Source organism: Caloenas nicobarica, chromosome Z, assembly GCF_036013445.1.
Source record: "Caloenas nicobarica isolate bCalNic1 chromosome Z, bCalNic1.hap1, whole genome shotgun sequence".
NCBI classification, from domain to species: domain Eukaryota; kingdom Metazoa; phylum Chordata; class Aves; order Columbiformes; family Columbidae; genus Caloenas; species Caloenas nicobarica.
In genome coordinates this window covers 77,250,950-77,270,423 of record NC_088284.1, presented here as the reverse complement: position 1 = coordinate 77,270,423, position 19,474 = coordinate 77,250,950, and the positions used below count along the sequence as shown (strand labels likewise).

The 19,474-nt window shown below is 40.8% G+C and overlaps 2 protein-coding genes across 3 annotated transcripts in view; both read right to left on the bottom strand.

The window, feature by feature from the left end:
- Positions 1-5,286, bottom strand: part of ZFYVE16 (zinc finger FYVE-type containing 16) — a 28,499-nt gene extending 23,213 nt beyond the window's left edge. Inside the window, exons 1-2 of one of the 2 annotated variants that reach the window (XM_065656572.1) lie at positions 5,237-5,286; positions 75-183 (exon numbers count right to left, since the gene is read on the bottom strand). In XM_065656572.1, coding sequence (XP_065512644.1) covers positions 75-144 — 70 coding nt within the window. In that variant the 5' untranslated portion in view covers positions 145-183; positions 5,237-5,286. Of the gene's footprint in view, positions 1-74; positions 184-5,151 lie in introns of both variants that reach the window. The other variant, XM_065656571.1, reaches the window with a different exon arrangement.
- An 879-nt stretch (positions 5,287-6,165) lies between these two features.
- On the bottom strand, positions 6,166-18,761 carry CCDC125 (coiled-coil domain containing 125). Its single transcript, XM_065657136.1, has 12 exons — positions 18,725-18,761; positions 18,070-18,435; positions 16,480-16,538; positions 14,601-14,687; positions 13,659-13,736; positions 12,852-12,937; positions 10,666-10,748; positions 9,734-9,849; positions 9,070-9,177; positions 8,105-8,276; positions 6,632-6,765; positions 6,166-6,501 (listed from the first exon to the last, which is right to left on the bottom strand). Exons 2-12 carry the CDS (start codon positions 18,338-18,340, stop codon positions 6,166-6,168), a joined length of 1,530 nt encoding a protein of 509 aa, XP_065513208.1. The 5' UTR covers positions 18,341-18,435; positions 18,725-18,761.
- Between the last annotated feature and the right edge of the window lie 713 nt (positions 18,762-19,474).

Below are 19,474 nucleotides of genomic sequence, written 5' to 3'. Positions count from 1 at the left end.
TACTTTCAGATTCCACAGTAACAGTCATTTGACCGATATTGTTACGCTGGAGAAGAAGGCATGCAGGAACTAACCTGTATTCTGTTCAAATTCATCAAGTAGTTTGTCCAGGTCACAGACTGCAGCTTTAAAGTAACTGTCCATTCTAGTTACAGTTCTAGTGAAGCTTCAGCGTCCTTAAACCTAAAAAAAAATACAGCATTTCATTCACGGTCTCATTCATTTCACGGCCTCAAGGATCAGTACTAGGGCCAGTATTGTTCAACATATTCATCAATGACTTGGATGAGGGAATTGAGTGTACTATCAGCAAGTTTGCTGATGACACCAAGCTGGGAGGAGTGGCTGACACGCCAGAGGGCTGTGCTGCCATCCAGCGAGATCTGGACAGGCTGGAGAGTTGGGCAGGGAAAAATTTAATGAAATATAAGAAGGGTAAGTGCAGAGTCTTGCATCTGGGCAGGAACAACCCCAGGTTCCAGTGTAGGCTGGGCAGTGACCTATTAGAGAGCAGTGTAGGGGAAAGGGACCTGGAGGTCCTGGTGGACAGCAGGATGACCATGAGCCAGCACTGGGCTCTTGTGGCCAAGAAGGCCAATGGTATCCTGGGGTATATTAGAAGGGGGGTGGTTAGCAGGTCGAGAGAGGTTCTCCTTCCCCTCTACTCTGCCCCGGTGAGACCTCATCTGGAATATTGTGTCCAGTTCTGGGCCCCTCAGTTCCAGAAGGACAGGGAACTGCTGGAGAGAGTCCAGCACAGGGCAACAAAGATGATGGAATGGAGCATCTCCTGTGTGAGGAAAGGCTGTGGGAGCTGGGGCTCTTCAGTTTGGAGGAGACTAAGGGGAGACCTCATTAATGTTTATAAATATGTAAAGGGTGAGTGTCACGAGGACAGAGCCAAGCTCTTCTCAGTGACAACCGATGACACGATAAAGGGCAATGGGTACAGACTGGAACACAAGAGGTTCCATTTAAATTTGAGAAGAAACTTCTTCTCAGTGAGGGTAACAGAACACTGGAACAGGCTGCCCAGGGGGGTTGTGTAGTCTCCTTCTCCGGAGACATTCAAAACCTGCCTGGATGCATTCCTGTGCAGCCTCACCTAGGTGTTCCTGCTCCGGGAGCAGGATTGGACTAGCTGAACTTTTGAGGTCCCTTCCAATCCCTAACATTCTGTGATTCACAGAATTTTGCTCTTTACAAAGCTGAAGTTTCATTATTACAAGACAACTCCTATGAAGCATTTTTTTCTTTTTAAATAAGTTTCTTCCTTCTCCATGTAAAGAAAACATAACTACAAACAGGGCTGCAGACTGTCAGCTTCTACGTACTCTGAATACAGTCTAGAGGAGGGGTGTCAAACTCATTTTAACCGGGGGCCTCATCAGTCTCGTGGTTACCAAATGTAATTTTAGGACTGTATAAATGTAAGAGCTAATTAGGTCTGTTATTTCCTTAAGACATTTGACTGTCTGCTGTACAAGTAAACTACAAGGTCTGATTCCAAGAGAAATGGTGGGGTGCTCACTTACTACTTCTTCGGCCAGAAATACACCAAAGATGACATATTAATGGATAGACACGGGTCAAATTCTGAACATTTTACACTGTTACAGGTCGCCAATTGTCATGACACCATTAGTCCTTATGTACCTCTCACTTCCTTAAGCAACAGCTGATCTCACTGAAAGAACAGAACACACCGATCACAAGGGTTTTCAAGTACATGCGCTGGCAAAGATCCATTTTTTTTTTTTCCAGTTAACACTCAACTCTTCATCTCATTGTTTTTCTTTTAACTTCAAGACAGAATAATACTTTTTGTTGGTGTATTAAAAAAAAAAAAAAAGAAAATCAAATCACACTACCAGTACTTGCCACTTCTCTAGGTAAATATTTGGTATGTTTCTAAACAAGCCCACCATAAGTCTTTGAAAGCTTTTACTTGTGCCCTAATTTCAAGGCCAGCATTCTTTATTATCTTACCCAGGTTTTTTAGTGGAAAACTAAAACCACTCAACTGCTATGCCAGGCAGTGGTCACCATGGTGAACGCAGGAAGCCAGAACCTACAACAGTCGACATGAACAGCACTGAAGTGAGCTATTCCGTGGCAATCTTGGTAAGGATTCTGAACAGCTAATATTTAGGCCACATGGACACCTGGTCAAACACCCTTCTTGACCTTCTAAGGCCTTCAAGAGGCAAGCTGAAATGGAACAAAAGAAAATAGCAAAAGTTTGCTTATGTTATTTGCCCAGTTAGACCAGGCTTGATCTCTGGCCAACTCCTAATACTGCACTTTAAATTCCATAAAAATAATATCTTAAGAAATAGAGGCAACAATTTTACTACATAAATTGTTACCTAGGGGAAACAAATACTCTGATCTGGATAACTGTGCAATGACTGCAAGTGTGTTGGTGAATTTAAAAACACTTAATGGGCTGCTTCTTTCATATCCTTTATAAATCACTTCTAATACAATAAGCACACATTCCACAGTTCAAAACCAACACTGAACTAGGGACTTCTCAACACACTCTTATTTAAAGGAGAAGATGAAACAAGTGTGTTATGATAGCGAATGGTCAAGATACAGGATGGATTGTCAATTTTTTTTTTTTTTTAAATACGGTCTCTCCAAATGGTGGTAGTTGGTAATTTTCTGTTATGATAACCCGTAAAATAAAATGGATATGTTAATTATTATCAGCTAACCAGTTTAATGTCTGACAAACTGCCTTTTGATGTTTTTAAGAATGCCTGAAAAACACTCTCTGTAGTGTTAATATAGACAGGCATTACCAGATCTCCAGCTCGTCACAGCTAATAGTCACTGCAGAATCCTGGCCTGCTTTTATAAGGAGCATGCTAGAAAAATGCAAGATCAGGTTTAGTGATAAACACACACACACAGGTTTTCACTCCAGAAAGCTGACCACAGTAACCATCTTGATTTTAGGCTACCAGAGAAGTCTTTTTGCTCACTGGAAAGTTACATGATTTCAACTCCATCATTGTGTTTAATCATCATATTTAGTCTGAGCAGAAAGCTATATTGAAGCCTTTATCCTCACAAAAGGGTTTAAGTAATTTTTTCCAGCTTACTACCCAGCAAATACCATAACTAGGACAAAGCCTCTGACAGAAACACAACCATTAAGAATGATCTAATTTCACAGTGCCATAGAAATGAAGTGCTGCATCTAGCACAGCATGCAGCTCCTCCCACCTTAAGAGTCTAAGTATTTAACTACCAGCCTTCTTCTTCTCGCCGTGCTCCAACATCTCTACACCACACCCCCACCCATAGGTTCAATGCCTTACAAAAAAAATGTAAGGATACAACTGCACACAGAGTTCACCAGCAATCAACTTAACAGGGAAGTTCATTACGAATGGGCAAATGCTTTGTTAAAAACTTAAATGACAAAACAAATACTAAAATGATTCTTGCTGAGCAAGACAACATATTATCCAACCCCCAAACTGCAGCAGCTGCTGCCACAGCACATTTACTAGCTGAATCAGGGGTTGAAGATAGAAGTTACAAAAGTTTTCAGACACATAAGGAAAAGCCTGCATGGCACACTGCAAAAAAACTAAACCGTCTTGCTTAAAGAGCAAGATTCTGTTAGTTCAACACAATTCCTTGAGAATAATAAAACTCTATCACCAGCATTATGATATTACCACTAACATGAATTGGACAACTCTATCCCGACATCATCCTCAGCTCCTGAATATTTTCCTTCGTTCATCCACAGTAATTTGTTTTTGTTCTTTTGAACAGAAAATGGTATCATTCACACAATACAAAAAATTGTCTGTCAACAACTACTGACTTCCAGCAGTGCTCCAACACATCAGCGGTACCACCAGCAGCCAGGCCCACAGCTGAAGAATCCACTTGCCCAACTGAACAAACACATCTCTCACATACTGCCGACAGTGCCACCGTCATTAGTTGTATCAGCAATTATTACTCAGCATTTGAAAATGAGTCATGAGAATATGATTATTACATCAGGTCTGAAAGAGCTTTCCTCAATGGAAACCAGTGTTCCCTCGAGATTATCATCTTCTGATTTACATTACTAATAACCAGATATTCATATCAGACAACCTCAGCAATGCAGCACTAGACACCAACAGCATCTAGTACCAGCAGTCAAGTGGGTCCTTTTCTGTGCTCTACGCATTTCTCCAGAATGTACTAATAACCAGTTCTCTACCATTACAGCTTGTATTTAAATACAAAGAATATCTCCCAGTTTGTCCAGAAGCATGTCTTAAAACATTTAATACCTCTATGGTGTAAACATGTCCATTATACACTGTACCCTATATAAAAATACATGGAACAAAAGTAAGCAAAACCACCACTAATATCTCTAAACCTCCAGGGACAATTAATCCACCTAAGCAACCTAATATGCACTAGACAGCATGAATCGCTGTAGCAGCTGTGTAGTTCTCCTACGGTGCACAAACAGCAAACTGTATGCTAAAAAACCACAAGGGTTTGTTTTTGTTTCATTACCATCTTCCATTCAAAAGACTGCATTTTCTGATAGAATCATTTGGGTTGGAAGAGACCCTCAGGACCATTGAGTCCAAACGTAACCCAACTCTGGCACTAAACCGTGTCCCTAAGAACCTCATCTAAACACCTTTTAAACCCTTCCAGGGATGGTGACTCCACCACTGCCCTGGGCAGCCTGTTCCAATGCCTGACAACCCTCACCATGACGAATTTTTTACTAATATACAATCTGATGCTACTGTGACTGTAAAATCCTTATAGCACGAAGTTCGTCTGACTAATGACAGCTCTTATCGGTTCTGAAGTACACAAGCCCTTCTCCAGGCCTGGAGCACACTTCAGTGCTCAACGCCCGCTCAGGACACTTTCCTCAACGCAGATACTTATCTGCGCCGGATGGCGTAAGACGAAGATATATCGCACCGACCCCGCCGCGGGGGCAGGAGGCGCTGAGGCCGGTCACAGCCGCCTCTGAGGAAACGGGTTTCGCGGTCCCGGCCCACAGCGGCTCGGCAGGCGCAGGCACACGGCAGCGCCCCGCGGAGCCCCGTCACCGCCGCCGGGCCGCGCGTCCCGCCAGCCCCGTACCCACATCCTCACCCGCGGGGCTGCCAGGACCCGGAGGAGGCCGCGCTCCTGCTGCGGGACGGGCAGCGGCGGCGCCCCCGCCGGCGCTTCACCTCACCTCGGCGGCCGCGCCTTGTTTGTGAGCCTGGCCGCCCCTCGGCGCCTGCGCGGCCCCGCCCGCTGCCGCGCCCCGCGCCTGCGCAGACGCAGGGCCCCGTGCCCAGCCGGAGGGGGGGCGGAGCCTGCCGTGTGATTGACGCGGTCCTTCCACGCGCGCACCCGCGCCCCGCCGGCAGGGGGCGCCGTCACGCCGCCGCTCCCTCCACCCCGCCTTTTCTTGCTGACGTCACTCTCCGGTGTGACGTCACTCTGACTCCGTCAGTCTCAATGCCAAGCCAGGGGAAGGGCGCGCAAAAGCGAGGGCTCCAGGCAACTGAAAGCTGCTTCCCCTCATTTGGAGACTATTGCTAAATGAAAAGCCCAGTGAGCTGAGCTGAGGCTCTTCAGTTTGGAGGAGACTGAGAGGTGGCCTCATTAATGGTTATAAATATATAAAGGGTGAGTGTCAGGAAGATGGAGCCAGGCTCTTCTCAGTGACAACCGATGATAGGACAAGGGGTAATGGGTACAAACTGGAACACAGGAGGTTCCACTTAAATTTGAGAAGAAACTTCTTCTCAGTGAGGGTGACAGACACTGGAACGGGCTGCCCAGGGAGGCTGTGGAGTCTCCTTCTCTGCAGACATTCAAACCCGCCTGGACGCCTTCCTGTGTAACCTCACCTGGGTGTTCCTGCTCCGGCGCGGGGATCGGACTGGACGAGCTTTCGAGGTCCCTTCCAATCCCTGACATTCTGTGGTTCTGTGAAATTAATTAAATCAGGCTGTTTTGCCAAAGGAACTGTTACCGCGCTACTGCGGTATCATTAAAGACGATATCAGCTAATGCATCGTTCTAGTTCGGGCCTCAGTGATGTCATCACAGGGCGTTTTTAGGCATTTCCACAATAAATTTATTTGTAAAAACTAAATTTATTCCAGCAGACAGCTATACAGAGATCACTACAGTCTCATCCGCTTTTCCACACGGATTATTTTCTTCATAGTGTGTCATCTCAGATGGCCAGGAGTGTGATTTTTGGAGCGTTTTTACTGGATTTTCAAGTGTTTCTACACTGGGAACTGAAGAATTCCTGCTCTGAGAACAGGGGTTTTGGCAGCCAGCACGGACGGGGCCCGATGACCACGGGGTTTTGTCCTGACAACTCCCCGGAGTGGCATTTCCTTTATCCTGTTCCAAAACATCCTCTTTCGCCTCCATTGCGCGAGCCAGCATGTAACTCACCTTTCTCTGATGAGCCAGAGCCTCCTCTTTGTCATTTACCTGGGTTATTTATTTCAAAGAGAAAGAAAATAAAGTGGTTTATAAGCTAAGAATGACGCAGTCTGTCTAAATCGACAGCTACATTTCCTCCCCTAAGGACCCACGACGAACAGTTCAACAAGATACGAACCAAATCTATTAACATCTTCAGGATCTCATGGGGATTGTCCAACTCTTTCACTTTCCTGCAGTCCCCGTCTGACGAGAGGAGTTCAGACAGTTTTTGCCCCAGACTGTTCTTGTTCCCTGGTAACTTGACACGTCCTAAGGAAAACAAAAGTACACGAACTGTGGGGTTTAGGGAGAGAAAAAACCCATACTTTTGGATAAAACGGACGTGCATAAAACTGGATTCTGAACGATCCCCTCTAAAAAGGCAACTCAAGCTGCAGCTTGTCCCGCTGTACATGACATGGCAGGTGACCTGCGTGCAGGAGCACCCTCAGCATCACTTAAAGGCTAAACAGACCTTTCATCGTACATATGGGCAAATTGACAATGAAATTATTTTCGCTGTATGCGAAATACACTATAACACTTCTCATTAAACAATCATTTGTGGTAATTTGTTTTTAAACAGTAGGTATCCTGAAAAAAAAAATTGACACAACCTGTTTAAAAATTCCCCACGTTTTAAAAAACATTAAAATACACTAAAGTTATGAAACATATGTATCAGGATATAGAGCTAGGAAACAATGCTATCAGTCAAGGGGAAACATATTCAAGATGTATGCTGCTTTAATACTCTATCCTGAGCCTGCCCAAGGAATCCAGAAGACCCACAAAACTTCTAAGCCTGGCACCTCCAGTTCGATGGCTAACACAAATATATCTTGAAGTGTCATTCTGACCACGACATAAGCACTTAAATACTTTTTCTTATCTGTTTTCTTAAAGAAGAAAGGGTAATAGAGATTTCTTCTCTTTACAGAGTGCTTTGTAACTCACAGATGACCATGTGAAGTATAAGAAACATAATAAACATTGATGTAGACACACATATATAATAAAAAACTGTATTGTATTTAGTATTTCAGTGAAAGCTCAGTACATATTTTTTGCCTTTCTCCTCCTTCCCTAACTCCTATATAGAGATCACTCAGAAAAAAACCCAGCACATTAAATTGCTGGTAGCATCTAAAACAGCCAGGATAAACTTGCCAGATATTAGGTTTTTTGTGCTGTTTTCATAACATCTTTAATATTCCAAATGTTATTGTCATCTGCAGAACAGCTTATTTATTCTAGCATGTTTTTACTCAGGTAATACAGTTCATGAATGTGTAATTTAAAAAGGCTACATTGAAAGCCCAGACTGGTAGCTCCTATGACCTACAGTAGTATTTATATAGTCCACTAATACACAGAAACCCTACATTATACATGTGAGACTTCCAGCAGAAATTCTTCATCTACACGACACACTATTTAACGTATTTACAGTTTCGACATAACTTTGTTCCTTTTTTCTCGACTCTTCAGAAACCTCCATCAGCAATCAGACCACAACCGTACATTTAATACAGTAAAAAAGTCTGCCTGTGCCACTTTTCAGCTAACTTCTATTCAACCATTATAGGTACATAGAATGCCCAGTTACCTTCATCTTTCAGACGTCTCCAGTTTATAAATTTCATTTCCTTCTTAATCTTTATCACTTCTGCAAGCCTCAGGGCTTGGTCCTTCCTCTGCATTAGCTGCTGCTCAAACGCAATTCTGAAAGCATCTGCCATTATGTAAGCTTCATCTTTACTCTTCTTCAGATTTTCAATCTGGTTTTAATTCAGAGAAAATTTAAAGTATATTAAGTGATTTGTAAGCAATAGCAGATGTAAAATGTATATTAAGAGACAAACTGAAGCCATTAACACAGACAACTTTCAAATAAATACAACCAAAGAAGCAGCAGAAACCAAAAGAGACGTGACAGTACTTCTTCTCAAAACCCGTAAGTCAGCTGGAACTTCTGCAGTGGGACCACAAGGATGGGTACCACATTTGCAGAGTGAAATACAAATTAGAGTAAAATTGCTAAAACTATAGAATTTTACTGAATTAAAAACCTCAAGAGCCCGAAATTCACATTGCCGATTTAAGCGTGATGTAAATACAGAGTTTTCAGCAAGATCAGCTTCCTGACCGAGCTGGGTGAGCAGGCTTGTAAGTGCTGACACCAATGTGAGGGAGGGGTGGAAATCAGGGCCAGGAAGGAAGGAAAAGGGCCAGCAGTAGTCCGCACTCACAGTATGTGCACATTTACAGAGTGCACACACTTAGAGTGTTTTTTCCTTTTTTTAGATTGAAAAATATGAGTGGAAGGAAAAAAATATGATAAAGTCAGGGGATTTTTTCTAACCAGTAAAGCTGATTGTATCGTAATTACAGTTTTTCTATCAGCAAAAGTTAGGGTATTACAATCAGTACGACCATAACATTATTTCTGAAATGCATTATTGTTTTAAGACACATTAGTTTGTGTAAGCTGCAGTAGAGTGCTTCAGGGTTTGTTTGGTTTTGAGCTCAAACGCTCCTCTGCTTCTGCGTATCTATGCCAAGCAGCATTACCTCTTGCTTGAGATGAAGAAGTTGCTTTCGAGTTACAGCTGCCATTTTAGCACAGGGACAAGGCTGCCCTCCAGAAGTGTTGCAGGTGCAGGCTCCAAGAACTGCCAGCTTAAAATAAAAAAAAAACCCACCAGTTAAATATCTATCTGCTTACACAACACAACCCAAGATATGCAGATGACTAGCAAAAAAAACATCCTGAAAATACAATGGGAGAGTATGGGTCAAAGGAAGCAAGCTACAAGAGATTTAGGCATGATTTCTTCTGACTCACAACCACATGCGTGAAATGTACTTTTCTGCAAGAAAAGTAAGAGACACAAAGTGTTGGGCTGTGTATGCTACTCCCCGCAAACCTCATTTGATTTTTTTTTTCACTCAATAAAGTAAAGCAGTAGGGATAGGAGTTAAGAACTAAGTATTGGGTAGAAAAAAAGCAGCATGCTGGCTTGTGAAAGATAGGTTGACACTCCTTCTGTCAACCTTTTATTTGCAAAATAGGAATGATGACACATCACAAATTAGAAAACTGATTAACAGGAATGCAAATGCATATCGTTATTAGCTAGAAATGGGTCCAAGAAACAGTTAAATAATCAGCAAACAAAATTAATCTATATATCTTTGAATGATCTATTTTGAAAGACATGTAAGCCATACTTACTTCAAGGCCTGTAAAATCTGTAATGTCACTTTTATTCAAGGACATGTTTTCCTGAACAATCTTCTGTTGTTTCACATCTAGCATTGCAAGAAATTCCAAGCACTGCTGATTCAGGACTGTGAAATAAAAAAGGAAAGTGATTACAAAGTCTGCTGCTCTAATTTCTTAATTTCTGTGTTTAACTACACCCAAATTAAGTGTTTCTGTAATTTAAGCACCAGCTTGGGAATGTGATAAGACTATGTAAATGTAGGAACTCAGATCCCAGTTGTCTTTCCTTCTGCATTTTCCTAGAGGTAACAACCCATATACAGAGATACCATTTCATATATTACTCTGCCTCATTACTATGGGCTTATCTCTTGGAATACTTACAACTAAGGCAGCTGCTCTTTTAGTTACAGCACAATATTGGGAAAATAATGATGTATGTCAGCTATTTTAAAGCCTTTTGGAAACAAAATTTAAGGGAAAGGGGCTTGAGCCATCTGACCCATCCAGATGCCTGCACAACCCGCAGTTTGAAAACCTCCACTATAAAGCTGACGAGCTGAATACCTCAAAAGTTTGTGCTATGGGAATCTTTAAGGGGGTAAGTTAAAAGTGAGTATCTCTGACACAGATTGTCATCGCAGCAGGAGCTTTTGGTGGCTCCTGTGGCTGCCGTTGCCTCCTTCCAGGTCTGATCTACTCTTCAAGCTGTGCACACCTGACCTTTCCTATCATCTCTTGGGTTTTTTTATTCAGTTTAAGCGACAATATGAGAAGAAAAACAAACACAGCTTGTCTGTCTACAGAGGGTTTCTGCATATCCACTAATATCAGCTACAAGTAACAAGATACTTAGCCCGACAGAAAGCTTCCTTCATAGCTAAATCCTGAATTATTCCTGAGAAACACTATGCGAAGAGGAATAGCTCTTGCTGGCTTACTTGCATTTTCAGCTTTAAGAGTTTTAATTTCTTCTGTTCTCAGTTTCAATGCTTCCTTAAGAGCCGCATTTTCACAATATATCCTGCAGAAGTTAGAAAGTGTTATCTTTAAAAAAATATTTTTAAATGGGTGCTTAAATGAAAAAAAAAAAGCCTGTTAAAATACTACATTTAATATTTCTGCAAATTAAAGTTAGGATTTCTGAAAAGATTGAAGAAAAAAATCAAAACTGAAAAGAGTTAGGCATTTGGTTTGACAAGATTTTATACGTGCTACATTATACAAGTGGTTTCCCCACTTGTAAAATTTTTGTATTGAAAAAAAATTGTAAAATTTTTCCATATCTGTACCTATAGTATGTGGTGTGTTGCTAGATCTAAATCTGCTAGCCAGGGGCCAATAAGCAACCTGTTATAAAACTACTCCTAGCTACCTCTCTGCAGAAAGTCCTGTGTGTAGTCTTGGTCTGACTGGCACTGAACCAGGGCTCAGAAAGCAGGACACGCCAGGCTGGGTTCTGCAGAGCCACTGCTGGTTATCTGGGCTGGCGGTGGCTCTGCAGGGAGCAAAACCATCTCTGCACTCATTCATAGCTTTATTTGCAACCCAGGTAGCACACACTGTTCAAACAGGCTCACCTTGTTCATGAAACCACACCCTCAAACAAGCAATCGAAATGCATCCAAGTATGTCCAAGTGAATGTTAAAAAAAAAAAAAGGAAGAAAAAATATCGTGTCTAAATAGATGGTGCCAACAACTTCAGACTTTAACTATATGTGAGTTTGAGTACCACATTACCACGAGAAACTTGAAGAAATTTGTAATTATGAACGTCTGGAACACTTTCTAGAAATCCCTTACTTGAAAGAACAAAATTGTTATTGGACATGTGAAGACACAGCTCGGGTCTTAATTTTAGAAAGTAAACTTCCTGTATTCGCACTACTGTTCTCAAGAACAGCTGTACTTTTAAGCGTTGCAACCTGAGAACATACAATATACATTTATAATGCATTTTTCCTTTAAGCATTTTAGTATTTGCTTCTTGAACAGAAAAGTGGCAATCTAATGTCCTAAAGTTTAAAGCAATACATTTTTTTTGGTGCATCTCTTCAGCTGTTAGTAACTGCAACATACTGTAAATTCATGGTTTTGTTTAAAACTAAATAGTAACCTGAATTATTTCACTTGAATAAACAAAGGAAAATACACATTCTTATCCTGCACTCTCAGATATCAGAAAACCTTTCATCAAAGCAGACTGAGCTCCTGGCTTACAGTTTTCTGAAGCCACGTCTTTAGCTTTCAACAATTAACAGTAGTTCTGTTGCTCCAAACTACCTGGCTACAATTCCTACTCTCTCAAGTCAGGGAAGCCAAAGGGTTTTTCAGGAGATGTCCCTCGACAACCGTAACTAAGTTAACAGGTGAACAAGACAAAATATCTTAACAAAACTCTTCTCAAATTCACAGTTTGGAAGCTTTTTGCTGATTTTTTTGATTCTAAGTTGGAAAATTTTAAATAAAAATCTCCACTGAAAGAACTGTAACTCTGATGGGTAGACTTCAGAGATATCATATCTATGTTTAAATAAGCGGGCCTGCCGGTGCCATTTTTCAAGCTCTGTTATTGTATTGTTGGTTTAGTGCCTCTGGCATCTTCCGCTTGCCTGACCACATCTGCTGTCTGCCCAGAGTAACTCGTATTTAAACAAAGAACCAGCTGATCATTCTCTCTCAAAAGCGTTTAGTTTTACCTGTACATATGCTCATGCTTACAATGCATAAAAATAAAGCGATGATTAACCAGCAAATGATATTTCCACATGCATGCACATACCATTATTTTCTATGCCTCATTTACATTTGAAGCAAACAAAGACAGTCTGGCTCCAGCCGGCTAACATAATAATGTAATAGGATGAAAATGAAAACTCGGCCTAGTAAAGCTAGCCTATAGAGATGCTAAAGAATGGAGACTCAATAATTTTAGTAGTTCTAGTTGAAAAACATAAATATGACTAGCACAAAAAATAAATAAATATTCCCAAATCTGGAAGGAGACTAGGAAAACACACCAACTCCAGAAAACCCTGTGAAGCAAACTTAGAACACAAAAAAGACAACATACAGCATTCAATGCAATTAAAATAACCCCAAAGGTGTGCAGCGTAAGTCAAATACCTGTCATATTTTTCTGTCCATGTGTCTTCTATGTTTTTAAATCGATCCTGATCAAACTCAATTTCCCACTGCAAAATATTTATTTCCTGTGGAAACAAGACAAACCTGCAGCAGCTCGTTACAAGCCCCCCATTAAAAGGACAAAGAGGAACTTCTGGTGCTGAGTTGGGCACTGGCAGAGATCCAGGTGACCAATGACAATGATGACCTATGATACTGTGAAAAAATATGTTTGGTGCCAGATACCAAAGAGTTTCTGCATCCCTGATTCCAGGATGTGTTCCCTGAACTGATGCTTGTAGTGGCTTATTACAAAAACAACCCCACACTGCCACATTTCCCTGTTCCCTTACTGTTCTGTGGAAGGTCACACAGGAAGAGAATTAAACCATAAAACTCAGTTTAACACGGTAACTTGATGCCACTTTCCTCCTCCTCCCCATCATCCCTATGAAAACTGGGCTCCTGTTTCTCAGACTCGTCGGGAAGTTCCAGCTTGACTAAGAAACAGTGCAAGTATCTATGAAAGACTGCAGAACTCACAGCAAAACCAGCTGAAAGTCCAGAGGGAACTCCAGTAACTTTCAGGTATGATTTGTACATGCTACAGCAAGAAAACATTTAGATCAAAAGAGTGGTACATTAACATTTTTCCTTTCTACTAAAAAGAAATACGAACGCTTTCAACAAAATCTGGAACTAATGACAGATATGTACTGATTTAAATAAAAGAGCCTGTTACCCCTTTATTAATAGCAATGGACTTCTATGTTTTTGCACAGATGTGGAAGAAACATGCAGCCTTACCTTTTCTAAAGTTCTCTTTTCTTCCTCAGTTTTTTGAAGCATTGCTTTTGTATGACTAGTAGCTTTATTAAATACTGCCTGCAAAAAACCCATAACTCTATCAAATACTGTAACTAGGTTTACTTAATTTCAGTTTTACATCAAGAGAAGTTCACATTCTTAGTTAAAGAGCACTGTGCAGAATTACAAATACTAGTAACTTGCTTGTAAGTCCCAGTGGGTTCTGATTTCAAGTCACTAAATAGCTCCACTGCATAACAAACTCACGTTTTGATCCCATAATCTTTTCTATTGGAAAAAAATAGCATCATTTAAAATAAGATCATGTCTTCTTTGGGGCTTATCCACAAAATCAGCTCTTAAAAAACTTGGTTACAACATACTTATACTTTGATCCAGTTGTATGTTACTACAAATGTCTGAGGGTAGAAAGTGCAGAACTATATAAATGGGTTACGCAAGCTGGCAACAGGAATTGATTTCAACAGAATTCGTTGTAACAGTGAATAAAAGTATTACAAACTGCGAACAAAAGACTGACCTAATGCTTAAGGCATTCTGTCCTCTAAGACAACAGACAAAGTAGTCAACTGAAAATATCTCTGCTTTGCAGTAGAATTTCAAGCATTGGCAAAATCTGTAATTTAAATGACTCGAAAGAAGGCTTTGATCTTCAAGCTAAATAGATAAATCCTAAAAGATCCTCAAATATAAAATTATGAAAATTTGCTATAACAGTAAAGTTAAGTAACTGCAATTGTTGATGCAGAAAAAGTAGTAAATTGTAGAAGCCAAATCTGTAGACTCTTGTAGACTCGATGCTTTAAATTATAGCCCTGGGAAGAACTTAAGGTTTGGGGGGTTTTGAGGAGGAGTGACAGGAAGATTTAATCTGTTTTCTTCACTTTACCACTAAGTAAGCGATTTTTGAACAACTCCTACCATGCCCTGCAGAATTCTTAGGGCTTCATCTTTTCCTTCAAGTTGCCTTTGAGACGCTTCAAGCTCAACTTTCAAAACTTCAACTTCCTGAAGCAAAATAAAATACGTACACTGAGTAAAAGCCAAGTAAGTAAAAGCCATTTTATAATATTAAATACTGAATGTTAAAAAAAGATAAAATCTGCATGTAGTAAGGATGCTGAAATGTATGATCTTGTGAGAGTGGAGGGTGCAGTTCTCTGTATATAGCACTGGATTTTGTAGGCTCAGAATTCCCAATGGCATTTGGTTGCTAAATCTTTTAAAAATGCCAGCTACAAATATCTCAATTTCTTCTCCTCCTTCCCTCCCACCTCTGTAACCCTTAACTATGTTAATGTAAGTCAAGTAAATCTTAATGGAAACAAAAATGGATCAAAGTTACAATGCTGAGTAAGTAGTACCTTTAAAACTGGGACATTTTTGGATTTGAGTTTCAATACCAGGTCCCAGGTGGCTGGATTTACAGAGAATTTGTTGCTGTCGTGAGATTTGGGAGCTGAGATGATGGCTGAGGTAGGACAGTCATGGCTTTTGGCTGTTAAAACTAGACTACAACAGCAATGTAAATTTGCTCCTTTCAAAAAACAATCTTCTGTTTCTAGCCTATATGATTATTTTCTGACTAATAGCTTGCTTTCAATGAAGAAATGTTAACAGTGCATGTTAGCACAAAATCCTTAAAGAACACTTGTAATTATTATTCTTTCTGTTCTCCTCTAGCGTATTTGGAAATAAACCACTAAATATTGCAGTTTTGCCTTGCTAAAGAAGTTGCATATACCAACTCATGTCTGGACCTTTAAAATAAGTAATCAAAACAGGATACATGCAGCAGATACAAAATATACTGTAAATATTACAAATATATACTAAAATACATATGCTATATTAGTATGATGTACTGTAAATATATTATACAAAATATCCATACTCTATAGCACAGATATCATGTTAGAACTGTCAGATCAAAACCCCTACTTGTCCAGAACAAAATAACAACAACAAAATAGATTCCTGCTCCAAGTACATGCCAATCATGTATTGATGCAACGCTCCCCCCTTCAGAAGAAAGCAGTTTTTCAATTTCCAAGAGCTAAATGAAAATCTACTGCTTCATATACTTCTTCCTTAACCCCTGTGTAGGTCACTCAGTTGTTCACTTGTGGTCATATGAAACTTTTTTCATAGTTCTTCCAGTTCTGTTACTGCAGCAATTGTATCTGGGTACAGTGTCAATTGATCAGTTTTGTCTAATTGAAAATGAGTAAGGTTCCTTGACATTTTAACTTGTTGTGCACTGAAGCCTTTTAATCCTAAAACAGCTTGAAAATTACCTACTGTGGGCTATCCTGATGTTAAAGAACACAGTGCAAATGAAGTGTATGTTTTTGCAGCTGAGATCACCCTGCGCTTCTGCCTGGACTGATGCCAACACATCCACATATTTCACCACAGTAAATGTAAAATGTAGGAGTTAACTACCTTTCAACAAAAATGCGGTAAAACCATGAAGACTATTCTGTTTATACTGCAGCTGTTCAGGCCCAAAGCTCAATTAAAAAAAAAAAAAAAAAAATCTGCTAGAAAATGAGTACAATCCCTTTAATATTCTATACATATTTAAAAATACTTCTAACTGCCCCCCCCCCCCCAAAAAAAAAAAAAAGAGAGCATAAAATTGGCATAAAATTTAATGAGGCTTTGAACTAGTGCTCTGATTTCAAGAACCTGAATCCACCCAAGGTTCTGGACATACCAAGATTTTCAGCTAAACTAACTTTTTGCTTCACTTTGCTACATGAAAAGGAAATGCAGGTTTCAATGCACAGTTACGAACCTCTAGAGCTTCCTGAAGTTGTTGCTTTAGCTCCTCATTCGACACTTCAGTATTAGATTCTGTAAGATTGGTAGGAGACACTAAACAATGAGATACTAAAATATTTACAAAAGAAAACATAAAAATTTGCTTTACCCTGAAAAAAAGGTAACATGGAGGTGAATTTTCATCTTTGTGGATTTTGTTGTTCTGGAGCTAATACACAGATTTAAGAATTACATAAATAATACGTTCAAACACATTGTTTCACAGTTAAAGAAGTAAAATGGGGGGAAAAAAGAACAGTTGTGAAAAGACCTAAAATAGGGACAATTATTTTCGAATTTCCTTTTAAAAAACACACCAAAATTGCCATCTTGATTTAAAAAAATAATTGCATTCTTTTAGATTCTTTTTAGAATGTAACTTTTCAACAACAAAACTCAACACAACAGCAGCTAGCACTATTTAGCAGTAGGGACAATTTTCAAGAGATGAAGACGACAAACATTAAGTATGGTGGTGGAATATCCCCCAAGGTCCAATATTCATCTAAACAAGCAGTTATTCTCGGTACCATTTTTCTTAAGCTGAGCATCTCAGAGATAGTCAAGATGCAGCCTCCTACTAAATCAAAGTCAGGTTCAGGTGGACTTTACTCATGCTTTCATGGGTATTGCTGTGGAAGACCCAGATCTAGGACAAGTATCATACAGAAGCCAGCAGAACACACGTGAAACCAATAGGAACTAGGCTGTTCTCCTAACATCTCACTGAAGATGCTGAAACCAATAATTATGTGGCTCAGCTTACTGTGGTGTGTGGAGAAGATAGTGGGGGCTCACTCAAAAGGAGAGAAATGAGCAAGTTATATGGAAACACTTCAGTCAAAATACTTTAACTGGCTAAAAATATATGGCAAAGTAGCTAAAGTGTAATGAATGGTGCTGCCTATATTTGATTTTATTCACAGCATGGTTGTCACAAAAAAGTCAACGGAGATGTGCAGTTCTACAAACAACTTCTCAACCTCAGAAGTATGCCAATTCAAATTTCAATTAATCAGTAAACAGGATTTTGAATATTGAGCCACAAGCTTCAGATACAGTCTATGGGAAATCACACTTAAACCAGGAATCCGAGCAATTCCATTTAATTTCGTATATGTATTTAGAAAAAAACCAATGCTGTCCCCCATCATGGTGTGCTCTTTGCTAAACGTCACTTTCAAATGTAAAACTAAACACTTCCAAATCGTCATTTTAAGCTAAGATGGGCCACAGCCTAATTCACAGAAAAGCAATTCCGCTGTCAGCGTTTTGGGAGGAAGATCTAGGAACAGAGATTCTTCTGCTGCCTCAGTGGCATGAAGGATCTCCTTTTGGGCCACCAAGAGCAGATTTACAGGCTGCAGCAAGGAAACCTGTGAGGCTGTGTGGGATGCCAGCAGGCGTGCAATGCACATGCATTGGCATCTTGCACAGATTTCAAAGTGTTTTGGCAAACGGTTTTGATTAAACTCAATGACACCTTGTGAAGCAGCTGAACTGCTCAGTTTTGCTAACAGAGATTTTTCTCACAGTGAATAGTGAACTTATAAATTACTCTTACCGCAGCTATTTTGTCGGGTGGAACTAGCAAAAGGCTTTTTGGGCGATCCGTCGTATAAACTGTTTCGCTTTGAACCGGGAAGAGCTGCAGCATCATCCTCTTCCACTCTCTGTGCTGACAAGAGAGAACTACGAACCTTTCCAGATCCCTTCCTAGATCTAAACGAATAGGAGTTTTGTAAATATCCCCCTTCATAAACACCTCCAGGCCTTCTGCCAAGTCCATTTCCCAAGTCTCCACATGCCATGTCATCGTCTTCTGCTTCCTCCATCTTCGTGGTGTTTTGTTTTGTTTTTTTTCCCCTGATTGAGGGCAATTCGCTTGCTGGCAACGTGAACAGCGGGTCCCAAAAAACAAGTATTTTACCTAGAAGAACAGAAAAACTCCATAATTAAAGCAACAAAACAACATTCAAGTGAAAAATCGGAAGCTGTCGGTGCGTGGCTGCTTCCAATACGGGTTCGGGCTGCCAGAAAAACATCGCTCCGGCCGCCCGGTAAAACATGAGAGCAGCGAAAGCTCCGGCTGCCCGCGGGTCTGCGGGCGGTGGCGGCGGCCGGGGCGAGGACAGCGCCTCGGTGACCCCCCAACCCCCTGACCGCCCCCTCCCGGCGCGCCCCCCGGTCCCGGTCCCCGCCCGGAGACCCAGACCCACCTGCCCGCCCGGCCTCGGCGCCACCGGTCCCGCCCCGGGGCGGCACCCGGAAAGGGGCCCCGGAGGCTGCGGGACAACAGGTGTCAGTTCTTTCTTTTTTTCTCTTTTCCTTCTTCCCTTCCCTTCCCACCCTGCCTCGCCTTTCCTCTCTCTCCCCTCTCTCCCCTCTACCCCCTCTCCCCTCTCTCCTTTCGTTTTCTTTGAAGTCTATATCCTGCCCACCAGTTTTTCAAAACATGATTTTACTCAACTCAGACGTGGTCATTCAGAGCATTCTCAGTAACTGGTATAGCTGGTATTGTCCAGACGCTTCCATGCCAGCAATCAACCACCCTCCACCCAGTTTCCCATTCAAGCAGTAACCCTGAAAGCAGCTGTTCAAGAGCAATACGTGTATGTCTGCGTTTCCATGATGTTTGGTCCCTATTCTGCAAGGAAACCCCAGGTTTTTCACCATTGCAGTTTATACAGGGGATGAATTGCTGATGCAGTATTTTCACAAAAAGTCTATACCGCATTTTGAATTAAAAACCCCAAACATCTTAAATATGTAACCATAATGCTCTTTACAATATTTTTTCAAGCAAATAGTTTTAGTATTCAAACTCGTGTATATAAAGAAGTTTTTTAGCAAGAATTTGCAATTTTAGCAAGAACTTCCTACAGAATCTTTCGTGAGGCTTTACAAGCCACCTTTACAATGAAGAAAGGTTATTTCTGCTTTGCACGGCCATGCTTTCATCAGACCAA